This window comes from Anabrus simplex, chromosome X (genome assembly GCF_040414725.1).
Source record: "Anabrus simplex isolate iqAnaSimp1 chromosome X, ASM4041472v1, whole genome shotgun sequence".
NCBI classification, from domain to species: domain Eukaryota; kingdom Metazoa; phylum Arthropoda; class Insecta; order Orthoptera; family Tettigoniidae; genus Anabrus; species Anabrus simplex.
Window position 1 is genome coordinate 101949231 of NC_090279.1, and position 14682 is coordinate 101963912.

Below are 14682 nucleotides of genomic sequence, written 5' to 3' on the forward strand. Positions count from 1 at the left end.
TATAATTCTGCATAATATGCACATGGGGAGCGTCGATCGATAGGATCAAAATTTATCTTGTTACCGCATCAGCATCAAAAACAAGAAATGGTACTGGCCTCTAATTGCGTTCCTTCTGAACGTATCCATGGACAATGCATGGCAACTTTACCGTTTGACCCCAAAGGGCATAGAGGAAAATTTAGACCTTCTCGGCTTCACACGTTACATCGTTAGGACATATATCCTATCTCGTGCCGCTACGCGTCCTAACGCATGAAGACCGAGTACGAAAGTATCTTCACGCGTGTTGCCAGAAGTGCGTTCCGATGGGGTATCCCACTACCTCGAAACAAGAGGGAAGAAAGTGCGGTGCGCTCACTGTGGTAAAGCTGCCAGGAAACAGTGCAAAAATGTAACGTTGGCCGCCACGTCCTTTGCTTCGAGTCATTTCACTCACGCTAAACCAGACTGGATGAAGAGAAGCAGAGTGTAACCTCAAAACGCAGACTAAACTGTCATGAAATTCTACTTGTAGTTTCCCTTTTTTGCTATTTTCAGAATTTGGTATTGTGTGTATAACAAGTACTATAAACATACAAATATTGTCCTTTTGTTTTGAAATAGTATGCATTCTAAACTGTGACGAAACTGTTCCTCATTTATGTTTTGAATCATGTTTTTTAAATATTTTCTGCTTATTCAACACTTATGTGACTAATATTCACTAACTGATTAATTATTACATTCATATAAGCTTAAAATGCGAAGAAAAGTTCCTTTTTTGAGCATGTCTCTTACCCTACCCGTTCATGCTCACTGTTGACATATGTCGACACGGTAAATCTCCGCGAAAATATGTTAATGAAACCTAAAATCATCATAAGCCTTACATTTAGGTTACAAACAACTGTACTTACGAAATATATCGCAATATTCCACAGAAAAACAATTTGGGCAGATATGGGTTAAGATCAAAGCAGATTCTATTCCAATCATACTTCACCCCCATAATAACATATGGCCTAGAAACCTGCACAACAACCCAACAAGTGGATAGCAAACTACAAGCCGCAGAAATGAAGTTCCTACGAACTATGGTACAGAAGACAAAAAGGGACAGGGTAAGGAATGAAAGAATAAGGGAGGAAGCTGGTGTGTACCCATCCCTGAATGAAAAAGTGACAAGGGCCCGTTTGAAATGGTTTGGCAATGTCAAACGAATGGACGATGGAAGGACAGCAAAACAATGGCTACACACAATCGTGGCCGGAAAACGACCGGTAGGAAGACCTAGGAAGAGATGGCTGGACCAAGTGAAAGAGGACATAGGAACAAGAGGAGTCAGCTGGGATGTCGTCCTGAGAGAAGAGTGGTACATGGACAGACAGAAGTGGAGAGAGCTCGTAAACCACACCCTGGCAACTGGAGTGGAAAACTGATGATGATGATGATGACTATTACAGTAAAACCTTGTTAAGTCGAAGTTGTTGGGACGTGAATTCGAATTAACCGCCAAATTGTAATTCAGAAATTCCAACCCTCGTGGCGTCACAAAGTATTCTAAGACCCATTACTGCATGCAGTTAACCTTGATTCACAGTTTAAACTTTCAAATACTATAGAAAATAAAATAAAAAACCTATTTCCAAAATGTATCCATCCAACAAGGTGTATTTACAGTATTCAAATAATGTACTTGGATAACTCACCAGCAAACATAACCTCACGCAGTGAAATTTTTAAAAAAAGAAAAATTATTCAAAGATGAGGATAAATTTATACTGCCTTCCCTGTGCAAGTGCTTTATTCATTGGATTACTGTACTGTATGCATTTTACGTGCCTTGTACTTGCACGGAAAGTGCCCGATGCCCTTAAAACGTCGTGGCTTATCAAACTTTCACATGGCGAGGGAAGGAAGTCTCTCGCTTCCGTCTGCATTGCGACACAGTACACTGACCCCTACCCTTGTACGATTTCCTGGCTCGCACTTCTCTCCTTTAAAACTGTAAGTCCGTTTGGGCTCGGCATTAAAAAAATAAAAAATGCTGTTTCATCGGCACTGACAATATTTTTCGATGATATAGATATTGATTCCCATAGGGACCATTTATATTGGTATTCATATTTTTCGATGCGTAGGAATTGATTATATGAGTCATGCTTTTTCACTGTCAGCATCGTCAATGTTCACGGATTGTGTTTCTCCGCACACTCCTGCTACATGATATTATTGTGTTCCTTGAAACGATGAATGCAAAAGAATTGCGATTTCACTCGAACTTAGCACATATGAAGCACACTGTAGACACACCTAAGTGAGTGAAATTGCAGAAAGCTACCCCTGCACATTCCGGAAGATTCTTTCGTTCATGACGCGGATAAATTTTGAATTTAAATTACTCGTTATTATAATTAATTATATACAGTTGTATCAGCACACTAGATTCTATTTCAGAACCGGTTTTCGGACTCTAAGAGGTCCATCATCAGTGTTGATATATTTTTTTAAAAATTGATCTTAGATGAATGTGTGTTCACATTGAGTTTTAAAATAGTTAAAATAGAGCCCTCTTGAGATCAACTGTAAAATAAGAAAAAGTGTGCTTAAAACACATATAAAACTTAATGATGATGTAAAAATATATATGACATACCATAGGAAGGGCTGGGTTATCCTCATGATCTAGTATTAAACAAACAACAACGCCTGTGGTGGGACGTTAATAATGTGGAAAGTGTCAATTTATCAAGATATGATCATTTAATTCTTCTCTTTTCACTATTCTAAAATTTTGTAATATTGCCATTGCAAAAACAAAGGAACATTCAAAGACATTTTCGAAGAAGTCAATAAAAATTTTGTTTTATATGTAAGGAAGACATTAAGTTATATTTATTTAATCGTTATGATTGTTGGTAGAAAGAATTATTATTTTGGTATTTGAAATCTCCTGTAGTTGTGCTAGTTGTAACTTGCAATCCGTTAAACAACATTTTATATCACGCTGTATTTGCCATGTGGAGGTTTCGATAACAAAATCGCTGCGTTTTGCAATTGAAATCTCTAGAACTTGTCTATGTATGGTAATCTGTTTTAATTGTTCGGAATAACGATCTTCTTCATTGGCGAATATTCTGGGTCGAATTGTAGTAAGCTTACAATATTGTGATTATTTATTCCTCCTTTTCAATACATTGGTTTTATGTTGTTAGATCATAATGCTACAACACTATTTTATAGGGACATGTTTCGCTTGAATTTCAAGCATCCTCAGCCTATATAATCATCTCAAGGTTAAGACCTGTCATATTTGATTTGCTTTGACAAATTTGTGCTTAACTGTAATTCTAAAATTAAGTAATAAAATATATAAACATAGGAATTTATGAACACATTAATAGTTTAACAATATGAATGACTATACTAAAATTGGAATAACCATTAATTCTAATGATATTGACGTCCAAAACACAGTATCTTCGAATGTTGAAAATTTGGCTAAAATTGTTTTCTCAAAGTTCTAGTTTATTAAAAACAATTGTAATTTGACTTCTATGTTAAAATTTGAGTCGTAATTATAGTCAAAACTTATTAGTGTCTGAAGATTAAAATCTTGGAATTCAGCTTCAAGTTTCAATTTTCAGGCTTGCTACTGTAATTTAAAAGTTTTGAAGAGTAAAATGTTGAATTAGTTAGTTTCATTGAACTAGTCTTGTTTTTACGATCAGATTTTCCGTTGGTAGTAGTTTGTATTTATGAGGGTTTTAGTCAAAAGGGACTTAAATCCAAAATCTTGAGGAGTTGATTTGTTTCTTTCATAATATTTGAATGATGGTGCATCCCTTTGACTGCTACTACAAAACCTTGTGAACTTTGTTACATTACGGTGACTGTTATCTGTTGTGGTTCTACTCCTTGTGTTATATAAATACAACAAAGTCCACAAGGTTTTGTAGTGGCAGTCAAAGGGACGCACCATCATTCAAATATTATGAAAGAAACAAATCAACTCCTCAAGATTTTGGATTGAAGTCCCTTTTGACTAAAACCCTCATAAATACAAACTACTACCCATGGAAAATCTGATCATAAAAACAAGACTAGTTCAATGAAGCTAACTAATTCAACATTTTACTGTTCAAAACTTTTAAATTACAGTGGCAAGCCTCAGAATTAAAACTTGAAGCTGAATTCCAAGATTTTAATCTTCAGACACTAATAAGTTTTGACTATAATTACAGCTCAAATTTTAACATAGAAGTCAAATTATAATTGTTTTTAATAAACTAGAACTTTGAGAAAACAATTTTAGCCAAATTTTCAACATTCGAAGATACTGTGTTTTGGACGTCAATATCTTTAGAATTAATGGTTATTCCAATTTTAGTATAGTCATTCATATTGTTAAACTATTAATGTGTTCATAAATTCCTATGTTTATATGTTTTATTACTTAATTTTAAAATTATAGGTAAACCCAAATTTGTCAAAGCAAATCAGATATGACAGGTCTTAACCTTGAGATGATTATATAGGTTGAGGATGCTTGAAATTCAAGCGAAACATGTCCCTATAAAATAGTGTTGTAGCATTATGATCTAACAACATAAAACCAATTGTATTGAAAAGGTGGAATAAATAATCACAATATTGTAAGCATATTATAGCAAATTCAATAAAGGGTCTAATCATGAGATTAGTTACATGTAATATTGTAGTAATCTTCCCTGATTGCCTGTTTCTCAATTTCCGGCCTTTGGCTCCTCAGTAGGAGTAGGGTCCTTGTCCGCATCTTTGGTTTTCGCACGTTGACACAGTCGGATGCACTTCGGGTGTGGTCCTGTCAGCGGCTCCAGCCACCTCAGTGTAAGCATGTTTCTTTTTCTCAAACTTTAAATTAACATGTAAGTTTCTTTGCTTCGGGGTTTATCTTAGACCCTGGTTTTCGCCGTTTTGATTTGTAATGCCTTAGCTCGTCAGCTAGGCATACCTTTTTCATTTTGGAGGCAATTCACTTTCATTAACATTTTTGGTTGTGTCATGTAAAAATTAATTATCCATCTGGGGTTGCGTTCCGTGGTCCTGCTTCGATTTAATGTACGCTGTTTGGAGATATGCTTCTTTCACTGAAGTGTATTAGGAAGGCAGCAACCTGAAAGGCCTCTGCATTAGATTTTAAATTCCTTGTGAATCAATTGTAATACTCTTTAAATCTCCTTTTCTATTTTCCTTGTAAAATTGTTACAACAGATTTTAAATTCCTTTTTAAAGTTTCCTTGTAAATTTTAATTGCAGAAATTGATCTTATTTTCTTAAATGTAACCTTAATATTTTATCTTTTGTTGCTGGATAGATTCTTGTGGAGATGAACTTGTAATATAAAATTTTGGTTTTCTGCAGAACCATAGATAGGAACCTTGTGGACAAGGACCCTGCTCCTACCGAGGAGCCAAAAGCCGGAAATTGAGAAACACACAAACAGGCAATCAGGGAAGCTTACTATATTTCAACCCAAAATTTTCGCCAATGAAGAAGGTTGTTATTCCGACCAATTAAAACAGATTACCATATATAGACAAGTTCTAGAGGTTTCGATTGCGAAGTGCAGCGATTTCGTTACCGAAACCTCCACGTGGCAAATACAGGGTGATACAAAAGGTTGTTTAACAGATTGCAAGTTACAACAAGCACAACTAGAGGAGATTTTAAATACCAAAATAATAATTCTTTCTACCAACAATCATAACGATTAAATAAATATCATACCAATATAAATGGTCCGTTATTGGACATTATACATTTTCCAGCTAACTCATTCCTGGTTGCCAGCGTTTTGCCCTCGTGTGCTAGGTTGGGCTCATCAGTTGGTACCTAGCACACCTACCAAGACGCTGGCTAGTGCATACCGTGGAGGCCACTGCGTAGGCTACTTGGAGCCACCGGCAGTGACAGTGCACTATGAGAGACTTTGTCTCTTTACCAAAAATTGATGTCTGCTTGGCTATCAGATGATATAGATGTTGAGTCCCATAGGGAATCTGAAATTTTTGTCCCGAATGAGTAAATTTATAATATCAATATAAATGGTTCGTTATTGGACATTCCACAAGAAGCTGAACCTCCAGTACACTGGCAGGATTGTTGGCCATATAAGTGAGGGCAGTAAAACTTGTGAATGGTTTCTATTTCCATCCATCAACCTCACTGTCACTAATGTCTTTTTCACTCATATTATTATTGTTGTCAGCATACGCATTGCACTTCCAGTTCCACGTTTATATGTCAGTGTTGGTGGTCCCCCATCCTCGCAATCACATCGGACTTTCCAGGCATTCTCGATTGCCACAACCACATCAGAAAAGAAGGAAATTAAATTTGAATAATTAATAACACAATAGCATTAAACATTTAGAAACACAAAGAAAATTTTATCTTTGTTCAAGCTATCTTTCCTGCAGCGCGTGGAAGTACATGCAAAACCTCACTTCCTATACCAAAAGCTTATTAATGAGTGATGGAAAGGAGAAAATTACACAAGAGTGAAGAACTGTTAGAAAATTCAGTAACTTCTACATTTCTGGGTGTGCTCATGTTGGTTTATTTACCGGGTGAGTTGGCCATGCGGTTAGGGTCGTGCAGCTGTGAGCTTCCATCCGGGAGATAGTAGGTTCAAACCCCACTGTCTGCAGCCCTGAGGATGGTCTTCCGTTGTTTCCCATTTTCACACCAGGCAAATGCTGGGGCTGTACCTTAATCAAGGCCACGGCTACTTCCTTCCCACTCCTAGGCCTTTCATATCCCATCGTCGCCTTTTGAGCTATCCGTGCGGGTTTGACGTAAATCAAATAGTAAAATTTTAAAAAAGCCATGTTGGGTTTTGGCTGGGAATTTAAGGCCAGATGCCTTTCCTTGGCACGACATTGTTTTTCAGGTGGAAAATTCCAACCTGGATTGACCAGGAATCTAATTTGGGTCATCCAGGTGGAAAATCAGCCGGTAAGCCATACCCTTCACAGTATTGTTCTTGTAAACTGCATTTGACAGTGTAAAACATAAATAGACTAGCCTACAAAGGTCTAAAGTTATTCCCTCCAAACAGTGTGTGTTAAAGCAGCCTTGTATATGGACTGAAAATTTGCATGCTGAATATTATATTGAATGTGTTACAGGCTGTTGCAAGAGATGTCGTACCTGCTCCTCCATCTGCAGTCTTTAAAGAACCATTCCAGCTACGTACCTTACTGCACCTTACCGACCAAGAGTTTGAAGAAATACCATTGTAAGTAGCTTCTCCTGTCAAGCTCTACACTTGCTCTTGCTAATTGTGTTATAGGCTCCATCTTGCTTGGCTTCCTTTTACACATTTTTGTCACATACAAGTAAACCATTATGTGTGCAAATTTTACATTGAGTGCATTTTAATATTCATGCTTGTCTGTTCTCATTAGAAACAAAGTATTCTAATGTGCAAAAATATACATATTAATACAGCAGATTTAAAATAATTCGTGAGCTGACTTGGCCTACCAGGTGACATGTGGAAGTTTTTCTAGGCTTCTCAACTGGGGCCGCTATCTCATTGTCATACAGTTCCTCAGTTGTTCTCATGTAGGCTGTGTGGACCTCCTGGACCTCCAGGTGGGGCCAGCCGTAGAAATCATAGTAATCATAATCATATATAAGTGGGTCCAAAGATTGTGGGTGGACAGTATAGGCTGCAAGGAAGGGAAGAACTTTACCGTGACAATGAAAGGCTAACTGAGTCCATGAGAAAACGGAGACTTAAATTCTATGGGCATTTATTTAGAATGGATGAGAAAAGACTAATGAAAAGGGTTTTCACAATACTAGACAGCAGACCTAAAGTTTCGGGCAAATGGTTCAGGGAGGTGAGAAAGGATCTCAAACAGGTGGGACTAAATTCAGAAGACATCTCAAACCGAACAAAGTTTAGGTCATTGATCAACATATTTTAGGAATTCCATGATGAACCAAAACTTAACCATGGGTGGACGGAAGAAAGAAGACAGGTTGCCAGAGAAAGGATGCTAAAGTTCTGGGCTGTGAAGAAGGCTTCCAGAAACATGTAATTGTTACCTAACATGGTCTCTAATGGCCGTAAACGAATATATATATAAATGATCTAGCAGAGAATTGGAAGAATGCTAACGTTCAAACTCAACTTGAATTTAATTTGTGTAATAGCAAAAACATGAACTCGTCATTTATGTTCCTTCAGTATAATTGTGTGATAAGTGACTTCAGAATATTCTTCACTTTGCTGCAATGTTCTTCTATTGTCTTTTGACTTCTTTCAGTCATGATTTTCCAATTGTTCGTATTGCTTATGTATCAGTTTTGTCAGAAATGTTATCAAACATGGGCTCCATGTACAGTATTTCAGGAAATTTGAATGTTTGATTGGTGGTTGTGTGTCAAATTTGTACAGGAGCACATTACCTAGTTTCTGTGTTTCCTTTGTGTCGTAGTGTGAAAGGCCTAGTTTGTTGTCATTAGGACTTGAACTGCATGCTGTACTATGAGCTGAGCTTGTCAAACGACACATCCTTTTCTTAATGGGATTATCCCTTTTTTTTTCATTAGATAGTCCTGTTGTCACGACAAATCTTTAACACAAAATGTTCCTTAGTGCGTGAAGTATCAGCGTTACATTTTTAATTGTGATGAAATCTTCCATATTATTTCAGTGGTTAAATGTCCTTTTTATCATGCACTGAAGAAAGAAGAATTGAAAACTCAAAGTATCAAAGATGCATGCCGGTACTCTTATGTGAATAGGTTTTCTTAGGCAAGGATTCAGTTATAGTAATGATTAGGGCTCGGATGTGTAGGAAAAGTCATATCTTTTTCTTTGTCTATTTTCTTGTCTGATTGGATTTCGATGCATATCAAGTGATTATTGTCACAATTAAGTGATTTTCATCTATATATAAAATAAGAGTTTTGTCTGTACATTGCTCAGAATTTGAAAAGAATCGTGTTTCTCTATCGGTCATGTCCATAGTAACAAGAAAATGTACTTTTTACTTTTCCGTAATTTCTGTCTGTCTGTCTGTCTGTCTGTCTGTCTGTCTGTCTGTCTGTCTGTCTGTCTGTCTGTCTGTCTGTCTGTCTGTCTGTCTGTCTGTATGTATGTATGTATGTACACGCATCACGAGAAAACGGCTGAAGAGAATTGAATGAAATTCGGTATGTAAAGTCGGGGGATGAGCCGGTACAATCTAGGCTATAAATCATTTTATTCACGCTGAGTGAAATGGTAGTTTAGGGGAAGGCCTTAAATTTAATTATCGAATATTTATATTATTAGCAGTCCTATCGATAAATACTATATACCTAACTAAAGTTATATAGAATTCAATTTCCAATCATTTATGTCTTATACATTTTTACCGTACTGGCTCTGATAACACAGATATTAATGAATTTGTATTTTTGTTGCTAAGTCCATATCAACGCCGAGCCACGAGAAAATGGATTAACAGAATTTAAAGAAAACCGCTATATAGAGTCGGAGATAAGAAACTACAGTCTAAGCTGTAAATAATTTTATTTTTCCGAGATGAAAAAAAATGGTAGTTTAGGGGAAGGCGCCTGAAATTTAATTTTTAAATACCGGTACCTATGTTATTGGTGCTATCGAAAAGTACGGTACTACATGACAGAAGTTATAGACGATACAATTTCCAATCATTTATGTTTCATTCAGTTTTCTGTACCGACTATGATAAGAGTGGTATTTCAGAAGGCCTACAATATCCAAAGCGCATAACACTGATCAACAATAACTTTACATTAACCATTGTTGTGATGTTCTTCGTGTCACTCAACTTCGATAGATGGGATTACTACTGCGCCCGAGTATAACAGCCTGACTGAACATTTAAAGATAAAAATTTCATTGTTCCGTATTGAAAAGTATCACAGTTAAATTGAAATAATAAATATGGTAGTTCAACCTATTCAATACAAGTAAATAAGAGATGTAGAGATTACATTCTTATTTAATTAAAAGTGGAAATGGTATCGGTTTCGACCCCAGTCTGGGTCATCATCAGCCGATTATAGATCGGAAAACAATGCATAAGTAAGAAAGAAGTTAACGGTCAAGTCCACACAATATCAATTGAAGAGGCAATATAAAAATGACGGGGGTAGGCACTGTAAAATTCAGACGAAGTGGAAAGTAAGTCACTTAAAAGAAATAATGCGTAATCTTCCGAGCATCAGCATGGCACACGCGATGTTTGGCATTGTCTTACAATGTTCACGAAAAGCAGAGAACAGTTAAATGAGCCAGACTGCATACACCGTCAGGCACAGTCACAACACAATCCAAATATGAAGATCTAAAGTCATGAAGAAGCCGAAGACGAGCAGCTCAACCGAAGTAACTTGCAAGCTCCAGAAGATCGGCGTGGTGTTTACAACGTCAAGTACTGTAGTTTCATATGCTGACGGAGATTGAAGGATAGATTAATGATCAAGTATTTGCTTATTTCACGAAAATGTACCTATATATATATATATATATACTTACAATACGATTCAATATAATTATGATCTTGAAGATTTTTAGAACAGTTCACGTCAAAATCTTCAACTTACCGAATGTGAACTAGTGTTCACAAAACTGCTTCTCGATATCACGCTGTTGATAGAAGTGGAATATCCTTGTATACAATGAAGGTCATAGACCTCACCCTAAACAACCCGCTGTACTTTGCAAGCCGGTCTCCCAGGTAGAGAAAATGAAATGTATTATTAGGGTCCACCTTTTCAATACAAAATGTAAAGCGTTTAAATTACATAAATAATTAGGGACTAGTTTCAACCTAGTACTAGGTCATTATCAGCCTAAAGCAAAATTTAAACACAAATACCGAAGGAATTAAACAATGTAAAGACACATAAGGTCTCATAAAAATACATAGCATGTGAGATATTGTGCAGCACTATGTTAAAAAATAACTCTATGAAAGAGATTCATAATAAGTCCAGTGTGCATTAAAAAGATGTTATAGATAGGAATCCTTGAGTTGCTGGATAAGAAGATTAGAATATGCTGGCTCCTTTAAGATGCTGGTATCCAATTGAAGAACCACTTAGCCGAAGTCACGTCGTTTATTTACGGTTAAAGTCCAGTGTGCCGTATAGCATTAAACAGTTGTTAGGGATGAAAATTTATCACTTCTGGGTCAAAGAATTCAACATACGCTGGCTTCTTAAATGTGCTGCTGTATATTTAAAGAACAACTGAGACGAAGTTACGTTGATGTTTTAAGATATTTATAGACGTAAAAACACATGAATGCTGGGAGACTCTTCAGATTTTTGGAACTTGAAGGAAGGTAATTGCATACCTGCCAACCCTTCCGATTTACCCGGAAACTTTCCGGTTTTTAACTCGTCTTCCGATTTTCCGATTAATTTTTACTTCTTCCAATTTTTGACTAATATAACCTCTAGTACGGCCAATACTCTTCCCCTAGAATAAAGGATAAATTCTTATGTGCTTGTGTAATTTACGAAACCTAATTTTCAAGCGTATTTGATGCTTTATTTCGCCTTCGTGTATCGTTTTTCCCGCTCACCACAGCAGCGTGTGCGCTTTAAGCTGGGGATTCGGGGCGGCAATCGTCCTGCAAGCAAGAAGCTAGTGCGCGCTAACGACTTAGTTAATCGGGACGAAACAATGAGTTTGTTATTATGTTGTTCGCGCACTGTTAACATCGTTTCTGTGCGTAGTTTCGTCGGAGTTCTTCCTTGCATTTCTATGACAGTTTCTGGTATTTTCTTTTCTCGTTATGGCCAAAAAATATGACAAACGTTATCTCCAAGTGTTAAGAGATGCCTATAAATTTCTGTACATTTTACCGGATATTAAAGGAAACTACCGTATTTTCTCGTGTACCGTAATCGACGCCCTTGCATAATTTACACATCCCAATATTTTTGGGTCCAAAGTGGAATTTGACGAACCCACAACTTCGAAGATCCATCACTCAGCTCCGGATGCGTTTCGAAATAAAGATGCCGCCAACTACTCAGGTAGCAGGCTTCCTATTGCGAAAGCGGGCATTCCACATACAGGGCAACGTGCTGTATTAGCCGGCAGGAAATCCCACTGCACTAGTTTTACGAGTGTTTCGCGTACGGGACATTATGTGATCTCAAAATTGTTTGTCAGTCCACAGTACTCTAAGAAACTGGTACAGTACTGCATCATACGAACTTACGGTGATCAGTTACGCCGAAACATACGGGAATAGAGCAGCAGGCAGCAAGTTTTCAGTGTCCAAATGAAACATGCGCTACAGCGGTAACAGAAGTGCACTTCAAGCGGCCAACAAGTCTCACAAAGCATTTTGTGGACCAAGAAGCGGCATGTTTCCGCAAGTAGAGGATTATCTGCTTAACTATATGATTTTCTTACGCAATGTTGGATAAGCCGTTTCTCACAAAATGCTGCATTTTAAAGAATGAGAAATAGCCGCGGCACGTGGAATCATTGTCTCATATTTAGCCGAGGCTGAATTAATTTTATGAAGAGAAATGGACTTTCTCTTCGACGAAGAACAACATTATGCCAAAAAGTGACGAATGATTTCAACCATTTTCAGCGCTTTGTGATTGAAAAGCGTAAAGTGAAGGAATATTCTATCTTCCGTATAGGAATCGCAGGTCAGACGTCAATCAGTTTCCATATACCACGAAGTCGAACAGTCGATAAGAAAGAAACATACAGTGTTATCGCACGCGCTACCGGAAGCAAAAAAAAAAAAAAACGACGATATACTGCAATGCTTGCTGTAATAGCTGATGGCAGAAAGCATGCACCTTACTTTGTTCTAAAACGAAAAACAATGCCTAAAGCAAAATTTCCGCGAGTGATCCACGTTCGTATTTAAGAAAAAGGGTGGATGGACACGTCACTCGTACAAGATTGGATACGAACGGTTTGGAGTAATGTAGCAGGGTCCCTCCTTCGATGCCCGGCCCTTCTCGTGTTGGACAGGTTTTTTTTTCGGTATGTCATTCAGGTCGTATTGTCAGCTCGTATTGGGAAGAATATTTTCCAGTGTCGGTACCGTACTTCAAGTTCACGTGTCTAACTTATCTGATGTACCCTATTTGACTTTTCAGAAAAAATCTCACGCCGGAATTTTACGCCAAATGACGATAACTGCAAATGGGTTGAACCAATTGTGTTTGGATTATATTTGATGTATCTTTTAAATGTAAATGAATTGTAAATAATTTCTAAATATCCGAATTCCTTGAATCGCATCCGAAGTTTTCGCCTGTATTTTTCGTCAAAAAAAGTGCGTTAATTATGCGAGAAAATACGGTATTATGTATTTTGTTGCATGTGACGGTGTGACAAATATTATTCGTATGTAAATGTCATAAATGAGAGAGATTAGGTACATTTTCTTGTAACTATTTTTATGTTTTCTTAGTTTAAGATTTTAAATTTAATGGTTAATTTGCATTGTAACTGTAGATAAGTATGCCTTTTATCCTGACCTTTTTTCACATAGACCGTGGTGGAATATATGTGATGAAATCCAAGAATTAAAATATCTTCCTATTTTTGGTTTCTAAAAGTTGGCAGGCTGCTGTATATTCGAAGAACAACTGAGACGAAGTTACGTTGATGTTTTAAGATATTTATAGACGTAAAAACACATGAATGCTGGGAAGACTCTTCAGATTTTTGGAACTTGAAGGAAGGTAATTGTTGCACGTGGAGGCTTAAGAATCCAGAGATGCGCTACATTATGTTAAAAAATAGAGATCCATAAAAAGGTCCAGTGCGCCGTATAAAAGTAACAAGTTGTAAAAGTAATCCTTAAGTTGTTGGTTATAGAAATCGAAAAAGGTTGGTTTCCAAGCGATGCTGTTGTTCATTCAGAGATCAATTGAAATTACAGTAACATTGTCTTCTCAAGATGTATATAAACTTGAAATAAATGTTGATGCGAAGTAAGATGCTAGAAGGCAAGAGAAGATTGGTTCGTGTTATTCTTGGTATTTTAGCAATCCCTCTCAGCAGTGCTGAATGTGAGAGGATATTTAGTCAGGTGACTAAAACACGAACACAGTTCAAGTCATCTATTGGTGATGAAAACTTGGAAAGATTGTTGACAGTAAAATCAAGGCTACAGGGCAACTGTTTTCAACAAACCTTTGACAGAGGTGTCCTCAGACAGGCAAAATCTGCCACTGCTGCTTCTTTTAATCAACGGAAATTTTCTACTGATGGAGAAGTTTCTGTAAATCAGTAAGATGGAAGGAAGGTAGGCCTACCATGCCGTACATGTTCTTATAAATTCTCTGTTGTTGTATACGGGTATTTAGGTATCACTGAATATGAATACATATGAGAGTAAAATATTTGTGGATTTTGATTCCACTCACTTTCCCTGGAAATATGTATTAATTTAAATGTGGACTTGACGACATGATGCATTGAGCTTGCTAGGATAATGTACGTATTGCGCAAGACATATAGAATGAGCAGTTTTGACCAATTGTATCTCCTGATTTCTCCTCATTTTCCCTGATCGTCATATCAAAATCTCCTGATTTCTTGGTTTTGTAAATTTGGCAGGTCTTATTTACTGTGTTTTGGGTTTCGAAAGATTTTGGACCTGATATGTTATTCCTTTG

General features: G+C 36.9%; 1 protein-coding gene across 1 annotated transcript in view; it reads left to right on the plus strand.

Moving 5' to 3' along the window:
* The window catches only part of LOC136886060 (spindle and kinetochore-associated protein 1), a 161684-nt gene that overhangs the window by 59037 nt on the left and 87965 nt on the right, over positions 1 to 14682 (plus strand). The window contains exon 3 of the mRNA XM_067158788.2: positions 7155 to 7264. Coding sequence (XP_067014889.2) covers positions 7155 to 7264 — 110 coding nt within the window. The remainder of the gene's footprint in view (positions 1 to 7154; positions 7265 to 14682) is intronic.